The sequence below is a fragment of the Terrapene carolina genome, unplaced genomic scaffold (assembly GCF_002925995.2).
Source record: "Terrapene carolina triunguis isolate 2854851 unplaced genomic scaffold, T_m_triunguis-2.0 Scaffold199, whole genome shotgun sequence".
NCBI classification, from domain to species: Eukaryota; Metazoa; Chordata; order Testudines; family Emydidae; genus Terrapene; species Terrapene triunguis.
In genome coordinates this window covers 3,606,034-3,634,019 of record NW_020664550.1, presented here as the reverse complement: position 1 = coordinate 3,634,019, position 27,986 = coordinate 3,606,034, and the positions used below count along the sequence as shown (strand labels likewise).

The following is a 27,986-nucleotide window of genomic DNA, read 5'->3' as shown; positions in this document are numbered from 1 at the left end:
TACAAAAATCATAAAAACATGATTCATATTTCACACCCAAAAGAGAAAGGAACAAGTCCCAATCCTGTGTTGTAAGCAGGACTTGTCAGCTATTTATTCAAAGGGAAAACAATTTTTTTAAAAGCCCTAGGTAAACTCTAACCACCATAAATGTACACGGATAAATGTTCAGACAGGATAAAGCTGGTGCATTTCTTTTATCTTAGAGGAATGATGATTGTATGTTATACTTGGGGAAGAAGCTGTTTGGTGTTGCATAGCATTTTAGTGCCTTGGACTGGTTCTACTAGTTGCCACCATTAAGAAGTTGTTGGAATCCAGCTGATAGTGGCGAGGCTATTCCATGGGAGGTGAAAGTGATGATATGGAGGACAGGCTCAGAAGCACTGCTACTTTCTAGCTTTAATCACGTGCATTGTCGTGCTACAGCTATACAAACAGTAGCACATGTTCCAGCCCTGAGCATTTTGCAGCACCACTGCAGCATGGCTTCAGATCCTTTGGAATTTTATGCATGAGTTCATCTATTACTCTGTGTTCAAAGGAGTCCTACATAGCACTGCCTACAGATTTGGGGTTCTGTTTTGTTTTTTGGTGAGGGCCCTTAAGAATGGATGGAGGAAATAAGTCAATTTCAGCTTTATCAAGTAGTAAGTTAATTGGAAATAATCTCTGCCTAAATTTTCAGAACAAGTATTCTCGTTGTGAACTTAAGGCTCACTAAACTGGAGACATATCCTCTTCTGGCAAAAATAAAAAGGGGCCTCCGAAGAACATTGAATAGATAAGATTTAAACTTGATTCCTAAAGGTTTTTGACTTAGGGTGTTAACTTCTTCCTAGGACTTGGGTTCAGACAAGGGCCAGGTTATGCAGCTCTAGCATCATAATTTTATCATGATGAGTTACTGGATGTTGTCTTCACAAGCCTTTGACTGAAACAGAGCTCGTTTAACTTACATAAGATTAGGAGCGGTCCTTCACCAATACATCTGTGCACTGAGCTGGCCTGACAGCAGGACCGTGCTACCAGAAATAGTCGGATTCTCAGCTATCACCTATGAAAGTCCTTGCAGCTAAGACAGCCTTGTTAATTACCAGAGCATGGTGTGTATCAGCCTATGTAATTATTGATCAGGTAGCAGAAGCCTGTAGTACAGCTACACCTAGCTTTGACTTAAAACCCTCACAAAAGTCACTGAAAAGTCAACAACCTGGCCAAGTTCCCCCCCCCCCCCCTCACACTTCGGGTTTCTCACTCTAAAAAGCAAAATAAACATCCATCCTTCATTTCTGCTTTCAAGAGAATGTTTAGTGTTAAAAGAAAACTCTGTTCTTTCCAGCCTTTGCAAATATTTAAAGGACAGCAGCCTTCCAAGGATCACCAAGCACTTGGCTGCAGGAACAGTCAGCAAAGTGTTACTTTATAATGGGATTTTCAAAAGTACTTGGCCCTGGTCTATCTGCTCCTATTGAAGTCAATGGTGTAATTCTTATTGATTTAATGGGAGAAGAATTAGGCCAAATCAAGGGCTCTTCAAAATCCCAACCTTAATCACCATTCCATAAAGAAGCTTGGAAATCCACGATCAGAAATTGTAAACTAAGTTTAGCTGTTATGTGAACATTTGTTTAAATCAGATTTTAAAACATTAAGAAGGGGAAGACTCTTGGAAAAACATCGAGGGGGATTTTATTTTGGGCAAACAACTTAGCTAACTTTTATAACTTGTTTTTCCTCTCATATGAACTCCCTCTTTAATGGACACTCATAGTTATGGCATTGAGTAAGTGTTTCCCCCTGAATTTGTAAATGCTTATTTAAAGCTAAGTTAAAATGGGTCAGTTCTACTTCACACCTTGGGCTCCTCATGGTGCCAGTATCAAGGTCACTTTTGATTGCCCCTCAAACACTTACTCAAAGGTGAGTTTTCACATATTTTTGTGTGGTTTATTTGAGGCCAGAGGAAATCTGTACCTATGTGAACTTTAATTGCTGGGCTGAATGGTACTGTCAAGTGGTAAGGGCTTTCTAATAAGATTAGGCAAGAGTGTATACAGTTGTAGCCTTGCCAGACCAGCAGTACTGAGTTAGACAGACTTAAGGCGACATTACTTATCCAGTCAGAAAGGTGCCAAGATGTATCTAGGCAACAGTTTAAGTTAAGGGACAGATTCTAGACTAGAGTGCAGCAAAAGTTGGCAGAAAAGTCATTCACCTAAGGCTCTAGCTTGTCCCTTTTGATAAGATACATTCTTAGGCCTTGTCTACACACAAGAGTTGTAGTAGTTTAACTATAGTGGTATAGCTAAAGTGGTACAATCCCCCCTCCTCTCTAGTGTGGCTGCTGTTATACGGATATATACGTATACCACTGCAGCTTATTCCACAAATGAGACGGGGAATAAGCCATACTGGTATAAGCACCACCACCAGCCACAAGTAGGAAGTCGTATCACTTTAGTTATTTGTTTTAAAAAAAACCCCAAACTACACAACCCTAACCAAAAGTTATACTGATACAAAATGTGTGCAGACCAGGCCCATTAATGTGCAATATACAGTACACTTCAAAAATTACACTCCCAGAGCATGTATTACCCCACCACGTAGACAAGCTCTTAGACTCAATCTAATTACAAGTACACTAAACGCTGTTCCATCCCAGGCCCTAGATGTTCTTTCTGCTCATCAAGCAAAATGCCAGCATCAGAAAGTTCTCTACAGAGTTTAATTTTAACATGAAAAGAAGTCAGTTTCTCCCTCTTATCTAAGGCAATAGTTTTCTACCCTGAAATGCATAACCATGATTTTTGAATATTAAATTCAAGTACAAGCTTTTAATTGTGTCTATCCATTCCTTTCTTACCTCCAAGTATTCACAACATGTTTATACAGTTGACCATTGTGGGGTTTAAGCAGAGGACTTCCTTTATATTTTTCTTTAAGTCTCCAGAGAAGTGAGTGGATAGTTTCTGAGAAGGAATAGTTTTCCATTAAATTCACAACCATTCATTCTACAAAAAGTAAGTGGCAGGCCCTCAAGGGTTAGGATTTTGCTGCTGATCAGATTCCATTCTTGGATTTTATGCCCTTCGCCGCTGCCACCACCACCCACCCACAAAAAAAGCATTCACTGCTGGATCCCTTTGTCATTAAACTCTTCCTGCCTCATCCACATATAATCCAAAACGTTTTACAGTGGTAACTTCAGCTTTGTCCATGGGTCGTTTTTTAACTCCTTCCCTTTCCCAAACTCCAACCTGAACAGAATTCAGTAAAAGGGCTGTTCAGACAGTGCCCTATAACTACAATGCATTCTGTATCATGCACAAGCTTCAAACAATAAATAGTTAACAGTGGTTAAAGTCAGTCTTGGGCCCACTGGGTTGGTAATTTTTTTTTTTCCTTTTGGAAATGTAAGTTGAAAACATTTTTAAGAAGACTTGTTCCAGTTTAAAAATTCCTTTTGAAAGCATTTTGGCCAACCATACAAATTATTCTTAGAACAACTGGAACTCATACATACACACAAAATAAAATAAGCACAATGGAAGGGATGGCCCAAGGCATACCCTAAAATTAACTAAGACAACTAATTACAAATTGGTACAGGTAACTAACATATGCAGTTTTTGATCATGAAAACTGTGCTGTGGTTTTACAAATTTAAAAACTTGCAAGAATGCTTCACATTCCCACTTGTAAATAAATGGATATCAATATTAATGTAATAGAAACCAAAAACCCTCCCAGTTTAGGTTTTATATTCCCACAGGCAAGAAATTCCTACTCAACTCCTTCCTCCCTGCCTAATCTCAAACCAGGGGCAGAGATTAGACACAAAAGAAGGCAGCGTTTAGAGTAGGCGTTGGGTTTTACCATCTACTGTTTAAGTAGAGATATTTAGCCACCTTAAACAACCGTGCATCTTGCATATGAAACTGCAGTATTGTGGGATTGTTTGCTACACCGCTAACTGTAAATCTGTGCAAATAGTACCATGGCAAAGGTAACTATCTCTCCCCCGCTCCCCCTCTTAAGTCTCCAATTATCAGTCAATATGTTTAAATCAGAAAGGCCTTTCCAAAACTCCTACTACTCTACCAAAATGCTACAAGTGGAGTTTTTATCCCTCATATAACACAGGTCTTCTTATAAATAAGGTTATTGTTTTGAGAGGAGTAACCTTACTGACCTGATTGGAAGTGGCCTGAGTAACACAGAAAGAAAATTAAAAAAACAAACATGTTCTGCCTTTGAACAAGTAGTCATTTGAGTTATTACAAACACAGAGATTTCAGACATGTACACCAAAATACACCAAGTTCTGAACTTGCTGGTAAGAACCGTTTTTTTCATTCACATACAGATATGAAATGTAAAAATGTCAATGATACTGAAAAGTACTTGTAAAAAACATACAGACTTGTCTGCCACTTGAATGATGAGAGGGGAAATTCTCTTAAAACTCCCAACTTTTCGGTCCCATGCAAAATGTAATTGGATACAAGGCACCAAATTTAATGAATCATATAAAAATTAGTTCACAAAGCTTTATCAGTAGGTAAAACTAACCCCTTTCCCAGTCTCCCATCCCCACCCCCCTTTTTTCAAATTTTTCATTCTGTAATACTGTCGACCTCTCCCATTTTATGCTGGGGTATTTTGATGGCAGCCAACACCCACTTGCTTGTCTCTCTCACTGGGAGGTAACTAAGCATATTCTATCAGAAACAGAGCTTCTGTATGGCAGAGAGACTATTTATACTAGAAGCCTTGGCTTTTAAAAACAAAAATAATCTCTGCTTACGAGTCCATAGGACACATTTAACATTTTTACCATTTCCAATTTTATTTCTACACTAAAGATGTCTGGAAGTTCTTAACTGTGTGGAGGTGGTCCTGTCACCCGGAAGGAACAATTCCAATATGACAGCTCAGTCCCAGACTGTTTAATATGCATTATTCCATCTACTGCCTCATCTGTGACAAGGTTTGAAGTTATCAAACCAGAGTTCATGTAGTCAGTAGACTACAAAAAACTCTGTCAGCTTTCAATATTTTGCATTGAAACTTCTCTTCGCCCAGTGCATAGTTTAACTTGGCAGTGCAGGCAGTAAGAGAGCAACGTACTGGGAAGTAGTTGTAATTAACTTGCTAGTGGTGAAGTTAGCCTAAAACAATGTTTTCCAACTACCTTAGCAGACCTTGGGACTTAACCTGACCATGAAGTTGTAAATTTTAAGATTTTCATATTTAAAAAACTAAGTGAAATAAAGCTGGTTTACTTAAGATTTAAATATATTAAGGAGGTGCTGGTGGTGCCTCCATAGTTCAGGTTGCACATACATACGAGTATAATTCATTAATTTACAGCAGCTTCCTATGCTTCTAGAGCCCTATCCTGTAAGGTGCCAATCACGTTCAACTCCCATTAGCTTTGGCTGTTGCTCAGCACAACAAGCCTCTCGGGAGGCTCTAGTCACCTGACAGGATTGGGCTCCTAGAAAGCCACAGGAGCAAAGGTAGGACAGAAAAAATGGTGACAATTATTTTTCATCTACTGTAGCACTCTAAGGTTTAAGGCTAGCATTAGTTGCTGCTCCAGAGCCCTACAAATTTGGTCATTGACATCTTTGTTTTTGCAGCAGCAGCGACCTCTTGCAAAGGGTTTCCATCAAGCTAATAAACTGGTACGGAACAGGCATAATTTCTTATGCGTCCAGTCATTTAAAAAAGAATTGAGATATTAGCCTGCTCCAACAATTCTTTCTTTTTTAAATGGAAGAATTTTAGCTACACATACAGGACCAAATTCTGCTCTTAATTACACCAATTTAAGGAGCTGATTCTGCCAACACTTAGCATGTACATAACTACTCACATGAGTAGTCTTATTAAAGTAAATGGGACTACTTGCATGATTCAGGTAGCTCCCATATGTTATGTGTTTGCAGGATAGGGACCTAAATCTGGAGTAATTTAATTGACTTCAGCTGAGCTACTCTAAATATATGCCAGTGTCTGAGCATAATTTGATTTATAGGATTAAGGAGGGACAACGTTTATTTTATAGGTTACACTTTTGTCAAGCATTCACTTAAGTGGACTTCACTGTAATTGCAAGTAACATCTTCATCTTATTGACCTAGACACGTAACTTCCAATCAGAATTTCTGGCAACCAGGACACTATAAAACAGTGTACAGCGCAGCAGGAGCACTGGGCGATGCTTATATGAAGAAGCCTGCAGTAGACAAATATAAACCAAACAGCATAAAAAATGCTATACGCTATCGCTTCCAAATCAAAGCTAAATATTACAGAAACCTCACAGTGTTGGAAAAAGCAAGTTTAATTTAAAGTATAATTATTTCCTTCTCTACCAGGGTAAGTCATTTTTTCGGACTGCAATTTCACCACATCTCAGCACTACTGGGTTAATGTCATATGGAGAGGCCACTAATCTCAAAAGATGTCAACAGCAAATGCTACAAATCTGCTTGGGAAATCTGATACATTGATGGCTAAATGTACACCCTCCTTCCAGCCTCCCTTCCCTCTCTGCAACCTACTCAATTCAAGTGACAACTGTATTACTACCTGAATTCAAATATTAATGCAACACACTCAGTCAAAAGATGAGCATTCATAGTGATAAGTCTAGGCTCACTGCAGTAACAATTGTAATGTTGCATTGTGGTTTGCCTTTATATCATAGACTTTTTTATAACAGGGTTACCATGGCAGGAGTTTTCAGAAAGTAAATTTGCCATTATGGTCATCAGTCATGGTAAACTGTGACTGCAGTTTAAAAGCAAATAATCTACTTTCTGTTAAATAACAGATCCAATTTCATCTTAAAAGTATTGATAGGCTTGGAAGGATAAGCAGTGCTTTGGAAAATATCAATTTCTCCCTCCACCCCAAAAAAAGATTTAAAAAGGTATTTTAGCGCTTCAGCTTTCTCTTCTCTACTTTTTTCTTTCAAATATTGTTTGGACTAATAAGTATGTACTTTTTGTATTAGCAAAGAACCAATCATGCTTATAAATATTTGATAATCACAACTGCATGATTTTGTTTCAAAATCTTACGGAGCTCAACTTTTACATTCCCTGGGCCAAATTTGGACTGCAGTGAATTCAGTGGAGTTGAATCTGCTTACATTCTGTCTTAATTTGGCCCATTACATTTTGAAGAGTTATTATTATCTATGGGGTTTGTTTTTATTTCCTTGAATTGCCCCCCCAAAAATCAGTACATACACGTAGGAAATAAACAAATACCTGTCAGAATTCATAAGAAATAAAAATCAATTCCTTCCAAGCCTAGTTACAGATAAGGCTTTTAAAAAAAAAACCCCACGCACAATTTCATTAGCACCTATGGGACTGCCTCAGATTGCTTTGCCTCCAGTGAGTAAAACTGTAGAATTCTGAAATTACAGTTACTAGCAAAACAAAACCAGGCAATTTTTGTAGTCTCCAAAGCAACATGTTGCTCAGACATACAGGAAACATGGATTCCTGAGCAACTCCCACTCCCCAGGACAACCAAGACCAGTGTCTCCTTGAGGTGACACACTCAGTCTTTGCTCTGGTGACAGGAAAGGAATTGGTTGCCTGCCCTGCCGTAGTGCTCCCTCCCTCCCTTCTGGATAGTTGGAGTGTTTAACAACAACCTGAGAAGAGAGTCTGTTTTGCTCTTAAGACAGGAGGTTAATTGTCACGATAGCGGCAATGGCAAGAGGGTATTACTTCAGGAAATTTATCCCACCCTCTAGAACAATAGGATGGGCTGGCTCTGCCAATTAGTTTATGTATGATGGGCAAATGCTGGCAAGAATAAAAGGAAATAGGGAAAGAAGGAAAACCAATGATTTCAGGACTTTTTACCTGGATTCTAAGTTTAAAATTCTGAGGTTTAAAAAGTCCCACTGGAACACTGGATTTTTAAATTGTTTCCACCTTAGCCACCTCCACCAAACAAGACTGACTGCACAGGGAACAAGAGAACCTCTTTCAAACTCTCAGGTCTGATCTCTAAAATTGAACATGGACAGCACAATCCTCAAACTAAATAAATGTTTGAAGTGTGGTTCTACTGAGAAAATGGACTAAAAATGGTACCGTGAGGTCCTATGGTTGCTGTGTTTCAATGATTTCTATATCAAGCTCAGATTGCAAGTATAAAGATGTTTTTATAAGTCTGCAGCTCTGCAAACTCAAACTGGGATTTGAGAGCCAAGCTATCACTTGAAATAAAGATGTGGCTGGCCAAATTCTACCCTCCATAATATCTATGCAACCTCATTGTCTTCACACTTGCAGAAGTGTAACAGATTGGAATTCAGTAAGCAATTCTGTTTATGCACAAAAAGAAACAAAATCCAGCCCACTCCCCTATAGCTGTGTTGGCACTTTAGTGCTAACAGGAGTAAAAAACAACTCACACTTATTTTTGCTGCTAATGTCTGCAGACAGGATTCTGAACATGTACAGGGGCAGATCTGATCAATCAGAAGGTTTCACTTTTACATGCTCTCTCTCCAGAGCAGAACCACATTGATCACATTGTATATCAGAAGTAACACTAAATTTCCAAGTCCATTCAGTCCAGTTAAAGAAAAATGCTGCCATGTGTGTACCAATGCTATATTTAGGCCCTGTCAATACTAAGAAAATGATCCGTTGCTAGTCCCTTCCTCTACTGGTGTTATCCTATCTGCACTAATCTGTTTTCAAAATGTTTTCAACACTGTTACAGACAATGTAAGGCCTGGTGGAACGTTTTCCTAGGGCAAAGGGCCTTAGAAGGCTCTCCAGCAAGAATGCCTTTTGGAAAAGTACAACTCCACCTATTCAAGATATTTTGGGGATATTGAAGTCATTCAGATAAACACAGGTGGGAAGGGATTGGGTAAGTGATTCAAACCAGAGAATATAATTGACAACAAGGGAATGAAGCTTAAATGAGATTCTACTGTACCTCTTTTCTGTAGATTTTTTTTGTAATCAGTATTAATTACTAGCGAATTTGGGAGTCAGTTGTTTGATAGGTTTGTATTCTGGTTGAACAAATGGGTTGTACTTACTTTTACATGCTTAATTTAATTTCTGTTTGAAATAAGATGAATGATACTAGGCATCTGTGGCTGTTTTGAGGAAAGTGAGTTTTACCAATTAAAAAAAAAAAAAGATTCTGACCACAATTTTATATGATGGAATTGCACAGCCTGATGCACATTTTTCTGGACCCTGGGGTGGCAAACATGGTGATTTGATCTGTTCCTGCAGTAAGCCTTTATTCCTACAAAGAGGAATGATGTGTGAACACCAATGGTTTAAAAAACTGAGAGAGTCAGTTGAGTTATTAATGCTTCCCATCATGGGAATGTCAGTCTTCTGTCCTTATCGCTGTTTTTGGACGGCACCTGAGCTTGGAGTTGTGTTTCTGAGATTCCTGCTTTGCCCTGCACTGTTCTTTGAGTGTAAAAAAGAATGTAGGCCTGGGTTTTGCACACCTCCTCCACACTACATACATTCAGTTTGGAATCATTGCAGTGGACCCAAAAACCTAGGAACCAAAGGAAGAAAGAGGACATTAGTAACAAGACCTTAATCCTTTTGATTGTCTCTTATAAACGAACCCTAAAAAAAAAAAAAAAAAAAAAATATCACAAGAAATGGGAATTTTCAGGGGAGGGGGAGAAGAGGGGTGTTTTAACCTGGAGGTTAGCAGGCTTTCATAGCATTTCTATGCTGTTTACCACTATCTAGTTGAGCTGTAACTTGATTTTATATTATATCCTTAAAAAACCTCCTCAAGTAATGAAAACTAAAAACTTTCAAGACAGGCACAGTTACAATTCTCCATAATAAGGTGGGGAAGAGTAGTATCAATACCCATGCTGTGGAAAGAGATAAGTGTTCAGGAATTTAGAAAAAACATTGTGGATGTTATTCATGAAAAGTCCAGCTTCAGTTTCAGCACATTTTCTGTGTTGTTATCTTCCCTTCCCAAGTAGGGTCAGAAAGATGCCAATCAGAGCAGCACAATCAAGTTACATAGCACAAGAAAAATGAAACGCTGATGTTACAAAGCAAGCAGTAAAGCCATCCCAGTGGGCTACAAGGGAGGGAAAGGAAAAGCAGTCTTTGGTCCTTATGCAAATACATGCTACTAGCAATACGCTCTGGAAATAAAGCTATGGAATGACAAGAAATTTTATTTAAAACAACTCTGACTATAAACCTTTAAAATACACTAAGTCTATGGAACAAAATATTAAACAGACTTTTAAAATCTGTTTCCCCAGTAATAAGGCACACGCACCTCCCTCTGTGTTGTAGCAATATGCTGTGTAGTGTCCTGAGCCAAACCCTTTACCATGATGCATCACCACAGCGGAGAGGTCATAGACAAAGGTCTCTTTGTCAAGAGAGGAGAGAGAGTCCCTGCAGCAGTAAGGTTCCATGTTTAATACCTGGTCAAAGAGGACATGGACCCCAATCTTCTCACGGTGATTACGTCCAGACCACCTGCAACACAAATGCATGCAATCAAAATAAACCCCCCCCAGACACTCAAGGACTTTACAAAGAAATAAAGTGGTAAGGAGCTGGGGAAAAGTGGGGATGGGACCAGTAACCTGCTGCTACTAAGAGATTTTGAAGAATTTTCACTGCTGGGGAGAGGTAGACATTAAATATGTTTTTCTTCTTGCTCCCACTCTGAAGTCTATTATAGTTTGTAGACTGGTGTGAAATAATCCCAGGAAATGCTCTAAGTGTAATATAGCCCCATATAAGTGTTGTCTGAGCACCACTTACGAGATTCAGTTACGGATATAAACTTCCCCAAATATGAAGCATACTCCCCCATAACAATTACACTAGGGCTGGGTTTATCAGTCAAAAAGACACTTTCCAACCATAGTTCCAGCATCTGCTATATTATGGAAAAAAAACAGAACAAAAATAGGACTTAGAAGTGGCAAAAGTGGGGGGTCAGATAAATTACCAGGGGGAGCAAGTTCCATAGATGAAGACCTACCATAGTGTTTCCAAAATGAGATGCTACTCTCAATAGACTGCAACTTTTCAGGATTATCCCCATCTTTTCTTGCATGCTTTTATCAGCGCTTAATAGATATTAGGGTTGACATCTAAATGGTCATAATCAGAAACTCCATTGAATGAAGAGAGTCAATTTGAACCTTTCGGAACTGTTTCAGGCTGCTGCAAACTCAGGCAGGCATTGAATGCACTGCACAAAGGATACACAGTTGTACTATATTAATACTTACACAAGTTGACCAGTGTTTGCATTCTCAAAAACATTAAGGCTATGTCTACACAACAGAGGTAGGGGTGTGGTTCTCCGGCTCGTGTACACACATTCGCGCTAGCCCTCATCAAGATAGTCCAAATATAAACAGTGGTTCAGCCACAGTAGCATGAGTAGTGGCAGTAGAAGCACGCGTGAGCCGAGCCAAGTACATAACTTGCCAGTTTCAGGTGGGTTTGTACTTGGCATAGCTCAGGTGTTCCACTATTACCTGTGCCACTGCAGCTGCACTGCTATTTATACTTGCACTGGCTCAATGAGAGCTACCACAAGCATGTGTACATGGGCCAGGGAATCGCACCCCTAGCTTGTAGCAGAAATGTAGCCTAAGAGCAAGCTACCCATCTTAATAAGGACACTACACTGAGTACACAAGCCTTCTTTGCTGTGAATTAAACATTTGCTGCGTGTAAGATGTTTTATTTGCTTCCACTATGCAGGAAATAAGAGAATTTCATAGTGTGTATGAACCACTCATGTCCAAAAAGAAGGTATCACATATTTTCCATGCAATTATTTCACTTGCTAAATATTACCTGTGGCCCACAAAACTCACCTGAATCGTTTAAGGTGCAGCCGGAGGACCTGAGGTAGTCTGTAGATCATTAACTGCTTTTTAGCTTCACTCAGAACAAGAGGTTTAGGAGAAGACTTCCGTCGTTTGCCTACAAAAAGTTTAAGAAGGGCATAAAACATAGGTTGGGTTGTAAACTGTCTTCAAAAGAGGAAGCGGCACATGACAAACCCTTCCTTCTTCCTTTTTAGAGTCAGGTCAGCTCACAGCAAAGACTTACCAGTGAAATACAAAGCGAATAAGGATAGAGGTACAGCAGGGGAAGTTTTGCTTACAACACCTGCATCTGCAACTTCTAAGCAGGAGGATTCCAACCCCATGAATTTGTTGGAACGGGAAACCATGCTGTTTAAAATATTCACAACTTCACATTTTGTGCTGCTTATAATCTTCATGCCTTCAGTTATCAGTTTCAAGCCGCTTCTGTTAACATTTCACACTGCGATGTACAACAGGGCTGATAAAGACATGGCTGGGGCCATAGAGCATACAGCTAGTTTCAATGCTAAATAATGCTAAGTTGTCCCCAAGTTATTGAAAAACATTGTGGATATATTTTTTTTTATACAGCACCAGAACCGTGTACGGAGCTTTACAGGCAGATAGAAGACAGTGTTCCTGTGCTGAAGAGCTGATAGTCTAAGTTATGATAGTTTGACAAGAAATTGCAACAAATATTGTGAGGACAAGGGTTACCATGGTAAGATCATGTGGTTACTGTGGGTTAGCAATGTGCGTATCTGGAAGATTTTTCACTTGTGACTGTGAGAGGGGAGAGTAAGGTGTATATGGCTAAATGGAAAAGGGGTGTTTTAAGAAGCCACTTGAAGGAGAAGAGGGTGAAGGCCTGGAGCCCGGATCAAAGACGCAGTTTCAAGTGTAGGAGTCCACAAGGGAAAGAATGGAGGTGAGAGTGGGAGAATAAAAGCAAAGGGGTAGTAAGGTGTGCGGCTTGGGTGAGCAAATGGAAAACAGAGGCCCTTAAGTTCTCATCTCCACAACCATTCACTGTCCACTTCTATTTGCAATTTTTTAAGTAAAATTTTGATCACTAACAGGAATGTAAAATTAAGAGGTGGCTCCTTACGCTGCCTTGAGCCGAGGGTTTGCAGAGCATGGATTCTCATTTTGGAGTGTTGTAATCCATGCCATAAAGTATAATCAACAAGAATAAAATAATTTATTCTAATTGGAGTGATTCGTTACAGCGCTGAGTGGAGCTACCACTGCAGAGCACAGATTACAGTACAATGAAGGTGCCACAATCAACTTTGCCAACAATGAAAGCAATTGGAGAATGAACAGTGAAAGAATCAAAAGGATTCTTAGCCACTATTTACATTCTATCAACTAGCAGATTTGTTATTAAATTAAAAATATAACCGTCCCCATAAACCCTGTAGAAGTAGCTCTCTTTGATGGGAGAGAACAAAATTAGAAAAAGCTTAGAAAAATTCTATACTTCACCTTAAACAGGTTTGAATTAAACTACAATGAAGGGGCAAATCCTGATGATTGCCTCTCCATTTTTACTCACATAATTGCTCAGGCAAAATTGTTGCCCTTATTGCATCAGGACTTTGTAAAAGCCAAATAAGGAGTTCAGAATTTGTATCTAAAAAAGTAACCAATTTTTAGTAACTCTGCTTGTGTTCTACTAATTAATCCTCATAGAAAGAGACCTATCCCACTTTTAACCATAAACAACAAAGAACAAATGTCACATGTTTCCCAATGGGGTATCATTTTCATGTTTAAGCAAGTTGCTAACAAACTGAGGTGGAGGGAAAGTAGTTTCAAATCAAAAATAAAATAAAATAAAAAGCCACTATTATATATCTAGCAAACACCTCCACCCCTACCCATTGAAAGCAAAGGTCCTGAAATGATGCGCTTCATTTTTTCCATAAAGAGAAGACAGAGATAATTGCTTCATAACAGACCTTTGCTAACTCAGCCTCCTCTGTAACTCAGCATTCAAACAAGGAAGGAGTATAGTATAGAGTTATTTTGGCTAGTTGACTTTATGCAGCACAATCTTAAATGTTTGACACGTGGTTTCTCAAGAGACTAAGGTGAGATTTTTTTTTTAAAAAGCAACATAAAATAAGTAAAACAGCAAATATTGAAACAAACTTTTCAATCTGAAGGAATTACCAAGGGCGGGGGGGGGCGGGGGGGGGGAGGAAGGAAAGGTGTATTTGTTTGTTTTTGGAAATCACTAGAGCTAAACCATTATATGCAACACCCTACACAATCCATTCCTGTCTTCAACATTTTCATTTTTACCTCCATCCAAAAGGACTGAATATCAGCTTGCAAAATCTGGCACTGTGTTCTACTGACACACTGATTTGACCCACTTGACCCACTTATCATACTGCATAGATAGAGCAAGTAATCCTGCACTTCACTATCTTTGGGGGGCGAGGGAGGAGGAGATTCACATGAATCAAGTTAAAGATGAGAGCTTTCAACAAGATACCAAGTCCTGGTAGTGCAGAAGGGAAGTGTGCCTGCATAAGGAAGCAAGTTTACTCCATGGTAAAGACTTTGTTTAAAATTTATCAACAAAAGATGGGATAAAAGTGTGTGTGTGGGGGGGAAAGTCTTTTGTTCCTAATCGGAACCTGTCAACTTCTCCAGGGCACAGAGGACACAGCTTAGGAAAAAAAAAATAAAAATGGACAGGTGACAGCCAGAGCTTCCAATAAGAAATGTACCTGTTAAGTGGATTTCGGCATCTCACTGTACCAATTCAGAACAGATGGGTTGCTCCTTCTCTTTCTCACTTCTGACAGGCAGTACCACCAATGATTTTTGGCATCTACTGGTAGGACTGCTGCCTCCCGCTAGGACTTGCTTTTTTTCAGTTAATGCTTCCTTATCCGATGCACTTATAAAGCACCTACATCAACAAACTTTAGATCTGCACAAACAAGAACTGCAGAATACAAGGCTAAGACGCAAGCCAAACTGAACAATACTGATCAGATTTGTGTGAATGATAAACTATTTGCTGTGAATCTGATGAAATTAGTTCCCTCTTTTGCTTATAGACTATCCACAAGCAGATGGCTATTTCCTCAGATTTTTTATTTGAAAGTATTTAATAAATTTGTGATTAAAAATACTGATTGCAAATCATGCCACACAAATGTTTGCTATTTCAGCTGTGCTGATTAGTTGTGACAGGTCAAATAAGTCACACTATTTCCTCCCAACTGGATGAACATACAATGACGTCATCATAAATAATCACGTGTCAGAATTTGAAATTCAGTTTTGGTGAACATGGGTGCCAGTACAAGTAAACCGCATGATTATTCAGAAGCTCAAAATTACTTCGTTCGAAAATGTACGCAAATGTTCTTGGAAAGTTTTCTGCAGTATTCATCCAGCCCTAATATTAATCCTCAGATCACCAGGAAAGCTAACAAGAGATATATTCTAAACGAGAGTAGTGAGATGCACACGTTCACTTAACAGGTAATACACTAATTTGAGAGTCAAATAGCAATTTCAGCTCATTGCTAAAGACACCTACTAGTAACAAAGAAAGATGAGCACCTCTTCTCTGACATGGTGGCTCTGTAGAACTCTTTGCCTGAAAGCTACAGCTGCAGAGACAAAAATGCTCAAGTCTACAGTGCCTGAAGGAAACATGATGCTAAGCCTACACTGCAACTCACCAAGACTGCACTAAAATTCACATCCTGCAGGACAAATGATAACACACCTGGCCAGGATAGTTTGTTCATCTCTGCTATGACAGGGAAGAAAAGAAGATGATAAACTTCCTTTTGTACCCACCTCCACAATCTCCCCTCCCCTCCACCAAATTACTGTGACTGTTTTAAATGGGGCAGAGGAAGCAACCAACTAAAGAAAGTCATAGTAGGAGGGAGCAGTTCCAGATGGGGTCAAAATATATTCTTAGCAATCTGTGCTGCTGAATGTAAGGAATGATAAAAGGAGCACCTGATCAGTTCTGAACTCGTACACAGAAGGTGCAGAAGCTATCAACAGGAAGAACCTACACCAGAACAGAGTAGCGATGAAGGGTGTGGCTATTTTTTTTTTTTAAACATAACAAACACACCCCTCTCTCACACATGCATCGAGGTACCAACATATAGATTTTCACACACACACAAAAGTGCACTATGAACATCTCTTACCAGGAACAATGGACAGTGTATCTAAGCTGCAGGTAAAGCATCAGCACTTCACTTACTGTTGCACTGGTCACACGCATATATCCTCCCTTCCAGAGCTTCTGTTTCTGTGAACTTGGCCAACATTTCTGTCAGCATGCACTCTGTCTGGTTAACGGGGACAATCCCTTTCTCAATAGAGTGATAGCGTTCAGGGAATTCCAGGGAAAGATCCCAGAAGGGCTCAATGGTGTTGGATTTGTAGTTGCATGTTATGCAGGTGACCTGGAAAGGAAAGGTTTATATACAAATGATGTTATGTGTACACATACCTACAGTATAGGCATTTATATTCACGTGGGCCAAAGAATCATTTGGTTATGCCCGTGTGGCAATCCAGTCCAGTGGACAGGAAATTGGGCTGGCAGTCCAGAGAAATGGGTTCTATTCCCAATATTGACCATGACTCAATGTGTGATTTTGATCAAGTCATTAAACCTCTCTACGGCTCTTTCATGATGTATATGGGGATGATACTTATCTTTGTAGTGTGCTTTGAGATCCTCAGTTGAAAAGTCCTATATAACTGCAAAGTATTATTATACATACAGTTAGCCTGACTCTTGCTAACACATGTCTCAATAGTTCTGAACTATTTTCTAATACTGTCGCCCCTTTTTGACCCAAGTGGCTAATCGAAGTTCAGGGCCCCGGAGATGTTCCCATTAGGAGGAGAAATCAGTGGTAGTCAGGTATTTCTTTGATCCGTTCTTGTTTATTTACAAAGAATATACAAAGTTCTGCTTCTCCAAATGCAGGAGGAACCAAAAACAAGCCAAGTTTCTTAGGCCCTGTCTACATTGCCACTTTACAGCGCTGCAACTTTCTCGCTCAGGGGTGTGAAAAAACACCCCCAAGTGCTGCAAGTTTCAATGCTGTAAAGTGGCAGTGTAGACAGTGCACCAGCTCTGGAAGCTGCGCTCCCAGCACCGGTTGCTATTCCCCTCGTGGAGGTGGGTTTTTTTATAGCGCCGAGAGAGCTCTCTCCCAGCATGGTGCCGTGACTACACAGCCACGTTAAAGCGCTGGCTAGTGAAGACATGCCCTTAGCTTACAGCCCCAAACCTCTCTAGCCAACAGACCCAAAAGAGCGCTCTCTAGCTTTTCCAGGGTCACACTGGGCTCGCCAGCTACCTCTTGGCTTTCGTGCTTTTTGCCTCTGCCTCTCTCTCTGTTCTTAGTACCCATATCTTCTGCTTTCCCTCACACTCTCTCTCTCTCTCTCTCACTCACTCACACACCCACTCCTTTATTCCTGGTCACAATACCCAGTAGAACCCCCCACACATGGTGTTAGTTTCTGAGCAGATTCTATTAGGCCTTGTTTTAGGTGTGGCCCCTCAAGTGTTTCTTATAACTAACTTAAGGGAAGGGCACAGTCACTCATCATTTTAAAGGGGTTTTAACTCAACCCATAATAAGCTTTCACCCAGCTCATAACAATACGAAGAATTCATATTAACATTTAGGGCCCAATTCTCACCATTTCTTCAGTTTGTTCGCTTGTGTATTTGAGAATACTATCTATACTCACTTTCGCTGTTATGGTCAGTTTCAGTTCCTGTTTCACGCACTAGCCCTATGAAATCACTCATGCTCTGCTCTGGGAGTGTGGAGGAGGGAGCTCAAATGCACACTGTTCCTCATGGCCTGCAAAATGGTGCTGACCAATAACAAATTGCAGCAAAGTTAAAACTAAAACTAAGGCAGCAGCAGGCAGGGGCATGCAGAGAGAGAAAGGGGAGGAGAGTATGTTCATGCAGGTTTGGTGTTACTCTGGGTTCTACTCAGTCTACCGAGCTGGAAAATGACCTTTATGAAAAACAAGATTTCTTGATCTTGAGGTATGTTCACTTACTGAAGGGCAAATGTAATTGTCAGAGGAAGTGATGACTAGTAGTTAAAGCAAGGGACTGAGAGGGAAGACTTTGGTGTTTTATTTTCAGCTCCGTCACTTGCTGAGAGAGACTTTAGGCAAGACACTACATGGCTGTGTACCTCAGTTTACCTATCCATAAAGTGTACAGCCCCAGATGAGGCTTAATGAAAGAATGTTTGTAAAGCACCCTGGGGGAATCTTGGATGAAAGACATGATGTGTAAATGGGAGTTGCATTGTCACATACATAAAATAAACCTCTTGGCAGGAGAAGCATAACAAACATACTATAATGGCTCAAAATATATTCCATCACACACATTGCATATAACTCCATAAAGAGTTGTTAATATAAAAGTCTTAACACTCTGGCTACATCTATGACTCTAGACATGTATTGAACAGTATTAAACAACTAGGATGATGTTTCTGAACACAGAACATTTAGTAAAAAAAATAAAAAAAAAAAAATATGAAGAATATGTGCTCAGTAACAACAAGGAGTCCGGTGGCACTTCTGTTAAAGACTAACAGAAAGCTTATGCCCAAATAAATCTGTTAGTCTTTAAAGTGCCACCGGACTCCTTGTTGTTTTTGTGGATACAGACTAACATGGCTACCCCCGATACACGTGCACAGTAGACACCTTTCAAAATGAACAGTGATTTTAAATTAACCCTTGTTTCCCAGAAAACCCAAAGCCCACATCTAAATAGAGGACTAAAGGGTATATATATTCTCCTTTAATATGCACATAGTTTCTATTAATGCTAATTCACGATAACCAGCACTGGGGAAAAAATGGTAGTAATAGTAATAGTGTCATGTGTTCATTTTTATGGCCCAGTCCTGCAAAGTGTCTCTCGCAAGGTGCTAAACACCTTCAGGGCCCTTCAAAGTCAATGGTAATTGAGGGCTTGCACAGACACACAGCAGCTCTTATTATCAGACCCTTGGGGAATAACGTGAGAAACTCAAGGGGAAAATACATACCCAAAGGACCAGATATTGAGAGTTGCAGACCACTTGCAACTCTCACAGAAAACAACAAGAGTTATGGGTGCTCAGCACCTCTCGCGATCAGTCTCAAAATGCCTGCAAATATTCATTTTAAAACCAACTTTATTCTTTATGAGACACGAAGACTGGATTCTCTGGACCTCTCCCCACAACTCCCCTCCCCTTTTTTGAGCACAGAAAAAGAACAACAACAAAAAAAGCCAAATTAAGTATAAAGATATTGTGTAAAACAAAACCCACCTTGCACTAGGGCTGAGGACTTGTCTATTCTGTGTGCAACTGTCATCTTAAAGTGATAAAATATAGCTAAGTTCTGATACCTTTAGATGTGGGTTATATGCTGGAAATGCAACAGACCCCCTAATAGCTCTACTACAGTGCTGTAATAAATTCCATCTTCATTAGGGTCACCTACCTAAGTCCTGTTGAGTATCCAGTGGTTCCACAGAAAACAGAACCTCTGCTCCCTGGCACTGAAAGCAGCAGCTGGTTTCAGTGACGAGCTATGTGCATACCTGACTGAGCAGCTGCCCGTGAAAAATGGTGTTCACCACCTTCAGGACCTGCTTGGTGAGCTTCCTCTGTGAGAAAGGGATGAGGATCCTGCGCTTCGTTCCTTCCGACTCCAGCTCCTGCTGCACTTTGTCCAACAGCTCACAGAGAAATTCCTGAGCGTCCTGCTGATCGTAACCTCGAAATGCTGGAATCAAACTCCACACGGAGTGCAGCATGGCAAATGGAGACACTAATGCCCACTTCCCAGACCACATGACTCTGAAGAGGGTGTGCAGTTCATGACAGAGAGAAATGTGCTTTGAACTCGGTTCCTTGGGCTGGATTAGTTCTAAACTCCTGCTTATTGAGGACCCACCGTTTAAGCCAGCTGGCAAGCTTTGCCTGCCATATGACCCCATTTTATCATTCCTCCCTGACTCGTTAGCAGCAGATCCATTTGCCAACTTGCCAGACATTCTAGACTTTCCATTCACGGTTTTGGCTAAGAGTTCTTCAGTTTCACAGAGGTCAAGTGTCAAAAAACATTCTCTGAACTTCTGGAGGTGACTTAGCACTTGAAGGATTGAGTTCATGTAGCATGTGTTTCCCAGATTCCTTAAGCCAGTCACACCAGGAGTCATTAGGGGCTTACGCCGGATGGAATAAAACTGTCTGAATCTGCTGCTCTGCACTCGCCTTGAGGTAGGGGAACTTGCTGCCATCTCTCTAAACTTCCTTGGAATCAGATTCTCTCTGTGAACATGAGACAGAAGTCTCGCACTCTTTCTAGGAGGAGTGTTTGCCAGTTCCTCCAAAAGTCGCCGTTTCATCTCTTGCCGCCTCTGCCTGGCTGCTTCCTTCTTTCTCTCCAGTTCCTCCATTTGTTTCTTTTGTTCTAGTTTTAGCCGGCCTCTAGAACTCTTATCAAACCAGGTCCGCAGTGCTTTTGCTAGCAAAGATTGGCGTCTGTGCCAGAGAGCAGTGAGCATCTGAGGCTGTCCCTGAGGGGTCCTTTGATGGCTATACACATCCTCCCCCAAAGCCATTGATCGCAATGTCCTCCCACTTCGTGCTGATGGATCATGCTTCTGACTTCTAATAGCAGACAGAGAGCTTCTTAACAATTTCAAATCACCCTCAGGATTATCATTCAAGACATAGTCTTCACAAAGGTAACAAAACACATACAGATCATTAACTTCCATAGCCAAGGGATGCTTGGTCTCTTCAAAGTGTTTAAGTGCATGTTCCTCAATGTATCTTCCACAGGCCACGTGGGAGCATTTCAGACAAGCCCATATAGACTCCGTGGTGTTGCAGTCCTTGCAGTGCCACTTCTGGGGATTCAGGATAGAATGGTCCTGGGCGAGTCGTAGCCGCCCAACATGTTTGCATCTATCCATGTCTTACAGAAGTCTCCACTGCTTTAACCTTGCAAGACAAAAGAAAAAGGATTTTAGAGCCATAGTACAAATTTAAAATCATTTGTCTTTTGTAAAGATATTAAAAAAGACATAAAAAGACAGATGTGTCACGTCTTGCCAACTCCAATTACAGTATTTCCTTTCACAGACTGAAATACCTCTGGTAGCAATTTTTAAAAGCTATTTTTAGTATCAGTGAAAGATATTGGGTTGACAAACTCCGAAGAATGAAGCTGTCTATCCACCTACTGCCGACAGCCCAAGTGGTGCCACTGCAAGCTGACAACATGCCTTAGCGAGCCTGCACTCTTAAGATGCACTAATTTAAGGCCAATATTGAAGATGTTTTTTTGTGACAGACATACCTGTCCACTAGGAACTGGATTGAGATTATGAACTTTTTTTCCATAAAAGCCACACAGATACCAGATAGTTGTCATGACCAAACTGGACTATATTTGAAAAAACCTGAAAGGTAAAGGCTGTATATCACACTATTGGTTTTTTGAAGTCTCTCATTTCCCACCATGTAATATTTTTTTTTCTGAGCTGGGCAGGGTGCAGGAGCAAGAGTTTCAAATATTTCACTAAAGTTGAATATAAAAATTCAGCCATGACCAAAAAAAATGAAATGCAACCATCACGTTTATAGATCTCATGTAGTTTATGCAGTCATATTATGGAAACCTGTGTATGTGATTGTATTTGAGCAGATATGGGTTTGGTTTTTGGCTCTTTCACCAAATTCTCCTCAGCAAACTTAATTTAAAGGAAGACTTGCAAGCAATATGGGTCACAGACTCACCTTACAAAAACAATGGGATAAATCCTCAGCTAGTGCAACTGTCATAGCAGTATTGACTTCAATAGGGCTACAACAATTTACATCAGCTAAAGATTTGCCTCTGTACTTCTAAACTAAGGCCAATACATTTGTTTTTAAAAAGTTGTTTGCAGATTACATCCTTGCACAGAAACTGCAGGTAGAAAATACATTCCAGGATTTTTCACTTATGCATTCTGACATAATGCACAATTGAGTATATCTGCACACAAAAGAAAAGACAACCAATTTACTCTATTTTTAAATCCCAGATGAAGAAAGTGCAAAGCAGGGATACTGGAATTCTAAAGAACCACATGCTTCCACTTGTGTCTTCTACATCCATATGTTTTATAAATGATTCATTTATGTTCTACAAAGAACACAACCACAGAGAGCTCTTCATGCTAGTAAAATGGTTTCTTTAGTATAATCCAGTCAGTGATCGGACACAAATGGAAAAAAATCGGGATGAAGACGTGTCAGCCAGATACATACATACATACATATACAATTCACTACTCACTGTGTCATCTTTAAACATTCTTTTTTTCGCAACTCAATGACCAGAGCCTGGAACATCCCCATTTCAGCCAATAGGAGACTTGGCAGTTCTTCAGGAATTTAATTACTACTTAGGTCTTCATCACATAAAGCAGCACAGCTTCAAAGCCCTAGAAAGAGAATATTCCTGTGATACATGTAAACAAACTAAAAAAAAAACAAAACATAGTGGAGCTGCTTTAGAACACGATTAATCCCCTCAATAAGAGCTACCGCAGAGAATATATTCATAACAAGGTACAGAATTAGCTGGAAGTCATGACATTAATGCACCTAACAACCCAAATAATTGGCTGTGAAGAAATGTCAAATGGAAAGGGGTACTCCAGAATTTCATTTTTCTGATTATCTATAAATCTGCTGATCACACACATAGCCTCTTCAAAAGTTTTTCATAGTGGATGACCTACCATATGGCATAGTAAAATCTCAACAGGAAAACTAAGCAAACTTATACACCTCTTGTGACCACTTTAATTTTGGCTATGCAGCAGGTATCTGTTTGGGGGGGGGGGGGAACCTCTCTATTTCCTATATGTTTTTCATAATAAAAATGTAGAAATGGAGAGTTGTCAAATGTAGATGATATTAAAATAAAACAAGCGTAATGGGAAAAAGATGGGGGGTGCGGGAGATTGTGAACTGCATTCTGTCCATAATGGAGGAGGAAAGGTAAAGATAGAAAGAGGGTTGTTCTTTATTGTAATAATTAAGAAAAGACTATCTCACCTCATACACATATTGTGTGACCACAGTACCCCAATACAACACAAAGTAATAATATCCAGCCAGATTAGCAATATGCACAATATGGTTACAGATTGTCATCATACCATTCAAAACACAGTTACAGAACTGGCATGCAGAAAGCCTTATTTCAAAATTCAGAATGCTATTTTATGGGGAATACAATTGAAATGCAACTAAGGAAATAGCATACTTTCCAGGAGTTTTAAGATGAGCACTGAAACAGCCAACTACAAATAGCATGCAGATTGCACATTTGACAAGTCCATGAAAATACGCCTTAGGTTCTCTTAAATTTATTATGCAAGTTTAATTTAAACTTTACTACTAGCTTCTTATTAGTACCACCATATTAAAGATGGAAGATTTTAGAGGAAGTTAAACCTTTTCCACTCTGTCTTTTGTTCTCCTCTATTTGAAAATAGCAATAGAAGTGGCATCTTTAGAATTTTTATGTCTCTGCAACAGAGATATTTAAACATCAAAGTAACTCCCCCCCCCCCCCCCCCCCCCCGGCTGTTTAAAACTGCTCTGGATTTAACTGTGCCTTTTACTTGGGCTATGCTAGTTCATTCACACATGCCAAATAACTGGTAAGGCACTTTCAGAAATAAAGTGAAAAACAAAGAATGGAAATGGTCTACTTATAACAAGATCAAACTGTTCCCCACCACCACCATTTATTTCTCTTTCTGTCTTTCTTTCCTTCCCTCTGTTCCCTCTCAAATCTTGTCTGAAAATTGGGGAATAATCCTATCTAGTCTTGGTGAGACTAAGTGGTGATTCCAGCTAACATTGACAACCTTCATTTACATAAAAGAATACTAATTATGTTGCATCATCAACATCTGCAATTCTGCTCACTGCCATATGCGACAGTGTTGGGAATTTAACCCTTAAGTCTCACAAAAGGTACCCAGAACTGCCCCTACAACCGTATCTAGAATTTCTTCTTATAAACAGCAGTGAAATGCTTCACCAGCTTCAAAAAGACAGTATTCTTAAAAGGCTTAAAAACTACTTCAATTTTCCAAGAAAGCAAGAAATCCCAGTAGGTTGTTCATTTTAAACAAAAACAAAACAAAACAGCCACAAATAAGATACAGCATCATTCTACAGGTTTAACAATAAAAATATGCTGTCAGTGTTCAAATTACAAGGCCTTTATCAGTTCCTTTTATTTCTCCTATGTGGACTAGTAAGATTTCCTGCTATTAAAAGAATTTTATTCTTTTAAAATCTTGGTCACTTAGCAAAATAGGCATTTGGAGAGCTAGATTCAATTATTCATGGCACACAGATATCCTCAATTTTGCATGTAATATTCCCACCTCTTTCTCCTTATACCGCACATGTTCTTGCGCGTGCAGGCCTAGGAGCATACCCCAATTACATAGAAGTACTCTGGAAATGACAACAAAGGAACAGTTTTTATTTACTCAAAACTACTTAAACATACATTATCTTTCAGGTTTACTCCTCCTTCGGCATCTGTCACCAGATGAAATCTTTCCCTCTTCCACCACATTGGTTTTCATGTCAAAACTGAAAAGCAGAAAGAGCAGTGTGCATAGCCAGCTGGGGTGTCGGAATAGTCTGCATTGCTCACTAAACATGCCCTCCCCATCTCCAAAAGCAACGTCGCCTTGCCAGATACTACAACCTGAGCTTCAACTGCTTCCTCGAAGCAGCTGAATCCCTTCTTCAGAGCAGATCATGGATTAGTGACTCATGTTAGCCATGCTCCTCCTGAGCTCTGAGTTCTCAAAGTACGAGTTTCTCAGCAACGAGTGTAATGAAGGAACCCACCAATGTCTGTGGCTCCTATTCTGCCCACAGACACATGCAGGTAACTCTCATTAATGAAGTTAGCAAGAGCTGTATGCACACAACTGAAGACAGAGGTCGGCCTGTCTCTGTTTTTATGCAACTATACAAACAACTGCCAGCTACTTCCTTTTTCAGAGGAGAGGATGAAGTCAACACGGACCAAAGTAATGGGGAAAAAGAAAGAGCAAGAGCTAAAGGAACACAAAAAAGAGAAGAAAACTGGAAGCTGAAAATAGTTCCAGGGAAAAATAATTAATCTTATTGCAAAGCCTGTAGAGAGCTGAAGTAATTTAAAATGTCACAACTATCAAACAGGTTTCAGAGTAGCAGCCGTGTTAGTCTGTATCCGCAAAAAGAACAGGAGTACTTGTGGCACCTTAGAGACTAACAAATTTATTAGAGCATAAGCTTTCGTGGGCTACAGCCCACTTCTTCGGATGCATATCAAACATTAGTTCATATGGTTGAATAAGTAGGTCTAGTATAAACTGAATAACGGCAGGGTTTAATACTGGAAAGTTAACATCCTAGCATGTTTTCTTAACTTGCTTTTTGTTCTAAGTGGTTATCTCTTTTTTGTTGAAATTACAGTAACTTACCTTTACGGGCACCTTTTATCTAGCATGGGACATCTCAAACTTTTCCATGCTGTGGATCTCATTTTAACAAAGATTATCTCACAGACACACCTCCTCTGCCAATTGCTGACTGCTTGGGCTATTTTCCCACCTCATGAATAGCTGAAAAGCAGTGGTTGCTCTGGATGGAGATATGATACATGGGGAAGTGCTAAACTGCATTAAAATACAGCTAAAAATACATTAAACAGATGGAAAGAAAGAAAGAAAGAGCCAACACCATGCAACCAGCCAGCTCTCTGGTGGACCACCAGCAAGGGTTCAATGAACTGTTGCTTGAGCAACTATAATCTACAAGGATCCCATAGTGTTTAAAAATGGTGCCAAATCCACTTTCCTTACTTACATGGGTCCTCCTAACCCTGTAATTTACTTGGGGTGAGATTCTGTGCTGCATCACTAAGAAGCGTAGAATAAAACCCACAGTCCCGGGGAAACAGGGGCTAAGGTGGCTTTAAGCCACTTTTGTAGTTGCTCTATACCAGGGGTGGGCAAACTTTTTGGCCCGAGGGCGACATCTGGGTATAGAATTGTATGGCGGGCCATGAATGCTCACAAAATTGGGGTTGGGGTGCGGGAGGGGGTGAGGGCTCCGGGTGCAGGCTCTGTGGTGGGGCCAGAAATGAGGAGTTCAGTGTGCAGGAGGGGGCTCTGGAGTGGGGCAGGGGGTTGGGATGCGGGGGGGGAGGGGGAAAGCTCCAGCTCGGGGTGCGGGCTCTGGGGTGGGGTTGGGGAAGGGTTTGGGGTGCAGGAGGGTGCTCCAGGCTGGGACCAAGGGGTTCAGAGGGCAGGAGGGGGATCAGGGCTGCAGGTGAGGGTGTGGGCACGGGAGGGGGTCAGGGGTGCAGTCTCCGGGCATCGCTTACCTCAAGCAGCTCCCAGAAGCAGTGGCATGTCCCCCCTCCAGCTCCTACACGGAGGCGCAGCCAGAAGGCTCTGCACACTGCCCTGTCCCGCCCCTGCAGCTCCCATTGGCCGTAGTTCCCGGCCAATGGGAGCTGCGGGGGTGGCGCTTAGGAGGAGGCAGCATGCGGAGCACCTTGGCTGCCCCTATGCGTAGAAGCCGGGGGGGGACATGCCACTGTGTCCGGGAGCCGCGCAGAGCCACAGTACGCGCGGAGTGGGGCAAACCCCCGACCCCACTCCCCAGTTGGAGAGCTGGAGCAGGGCAAGCCCCGGACCCTGCTTCCCAGCAGGAGCTCGAGGGCTGGATTAAAATGTCTGAAGGGCCGGATGTGGCCCCTGGGCCGTAGTTTTCCCACCCCTGCTCTATACTAACCCTGAGCTGTTCCAGGGGTTGGAAAGCACTCTAAGCTTGTAATTTAGACAACCCTGGGGTCCCGTCTAAGTTACAGAAGCCTCCCTGGGCTTCCCTACCTCCCCAGTGCTGTAGCACTGAGTGTAGTGTCTCAGCCCCAACATACCCCGCTACCCCCAACACTCCACCCTCCACGCTGGAGCTTGAGAGACGTTCTTTGTGAGGCTGCCTGATAGCTGTCTTCCACAGTGCCTGCACCAAGGGACTCCTACCACACCACTCCACTGTAAAGGGCTAGAGTAGGGGGAAGGATCTCACCTTTACTGTCCAGTCCATAACGCTTACTAGCCTGGACAGTTCATGTAGAGTGAGCAGGATATTGCTCATGCATTTTTAAAAGGACAAAACAAACTTCACCCACCACTGAAATACACCCACCTCTGGGTAAAGCATGACAGCAACGTTTTGTGATCATTTAGGGCAGGAAATGAACAAAGTTTCTTTAACTGGTAACACTAAAGCATACAAAAACATGAAGCCATTTAGCCATGTTTTGCTGTAACAATGTTTACTGACTATCTGAGAAGTATTTTTCAGCAACTAGATGTAAGAAGTGTTTATAAATGAACATGTGGATATATTATTATCCTTTGTACTGTACCTTTCCTGTTTGTGTCACATATTTGGAAACAGACTGAAAAAATCTATAGAGATTTTGCAATGGACATTTTTTTTTTTTTTTTTTTTTAACTAATCATGTGTGTGAGAGAAACATTCAGAAACTGATAGCCCTGGAAACGGAAAGTTCTCCATTTATTCATGGGAAAGGTACAGCACAGGGAGCAGCAAGGTTCCTCCATACCAACCTAGCAAAGTCCCTCATCCACAACCTGGAGACCATCTTTAATGGTGGGTGGAAAGTTCGCCTTCAATGGCCCTTTCATTGATTTAGTCCACCTACTGAAACTGGCAAGAGGAAAAAAGAACAGTGGCAGCTTTGCTGTTGCAGACACCTGTCTACTATGAGCTGGAATTACAATAATACTAACTTTTTTTTTTTTTATTAATAATGGAGGGAGGGGAAACATCCTTGAATCCTACCAACAATAGAAAAACAAGGCTCAATTTGAGTCTAATTAGGCCAGCTAATTTTAAAATTTTGA

The 27,986-nt window shown here is 40.7% G+C and overlaps 1 protein-coding gene across 1 annotated transcript; it reads right to left on the bottom strand.

Annotated features, from left to right (window-relative positions):
* Positions 1-9,218: 9,218 nt before the first annotated feature.
* Positions 9,219-22,373, bottom strand: LOC113407177 (ubiquitin carboxyl-terminal hydrolase 49-like). Its single transcript, XM_026655307.1, has 6 exons — positions 22,313-22,373; positions 19,560-20,970; positions 16,167-16,371; positions 11,912-12,020; positions 10,342-10,547; positions 9,219-9,582 (listed from the first exon to the last, which is right to left on the bottom strand). The coding sequence occupies exons 2-6, from the start codon at positions 20,940-20,942 to the stop codon at positions 9,392-9,394; spliced, it is 2,094 nt and encodes a 697-aa protein (XP_026511092.1). The 5' UTR covers positions 20,943-20,970; positions 22,313-22,373; the 3' UTR covers positions 9,219-9,391.
* Positions 22,374-27,986: the final 5,613 nt, after the last annotated feature.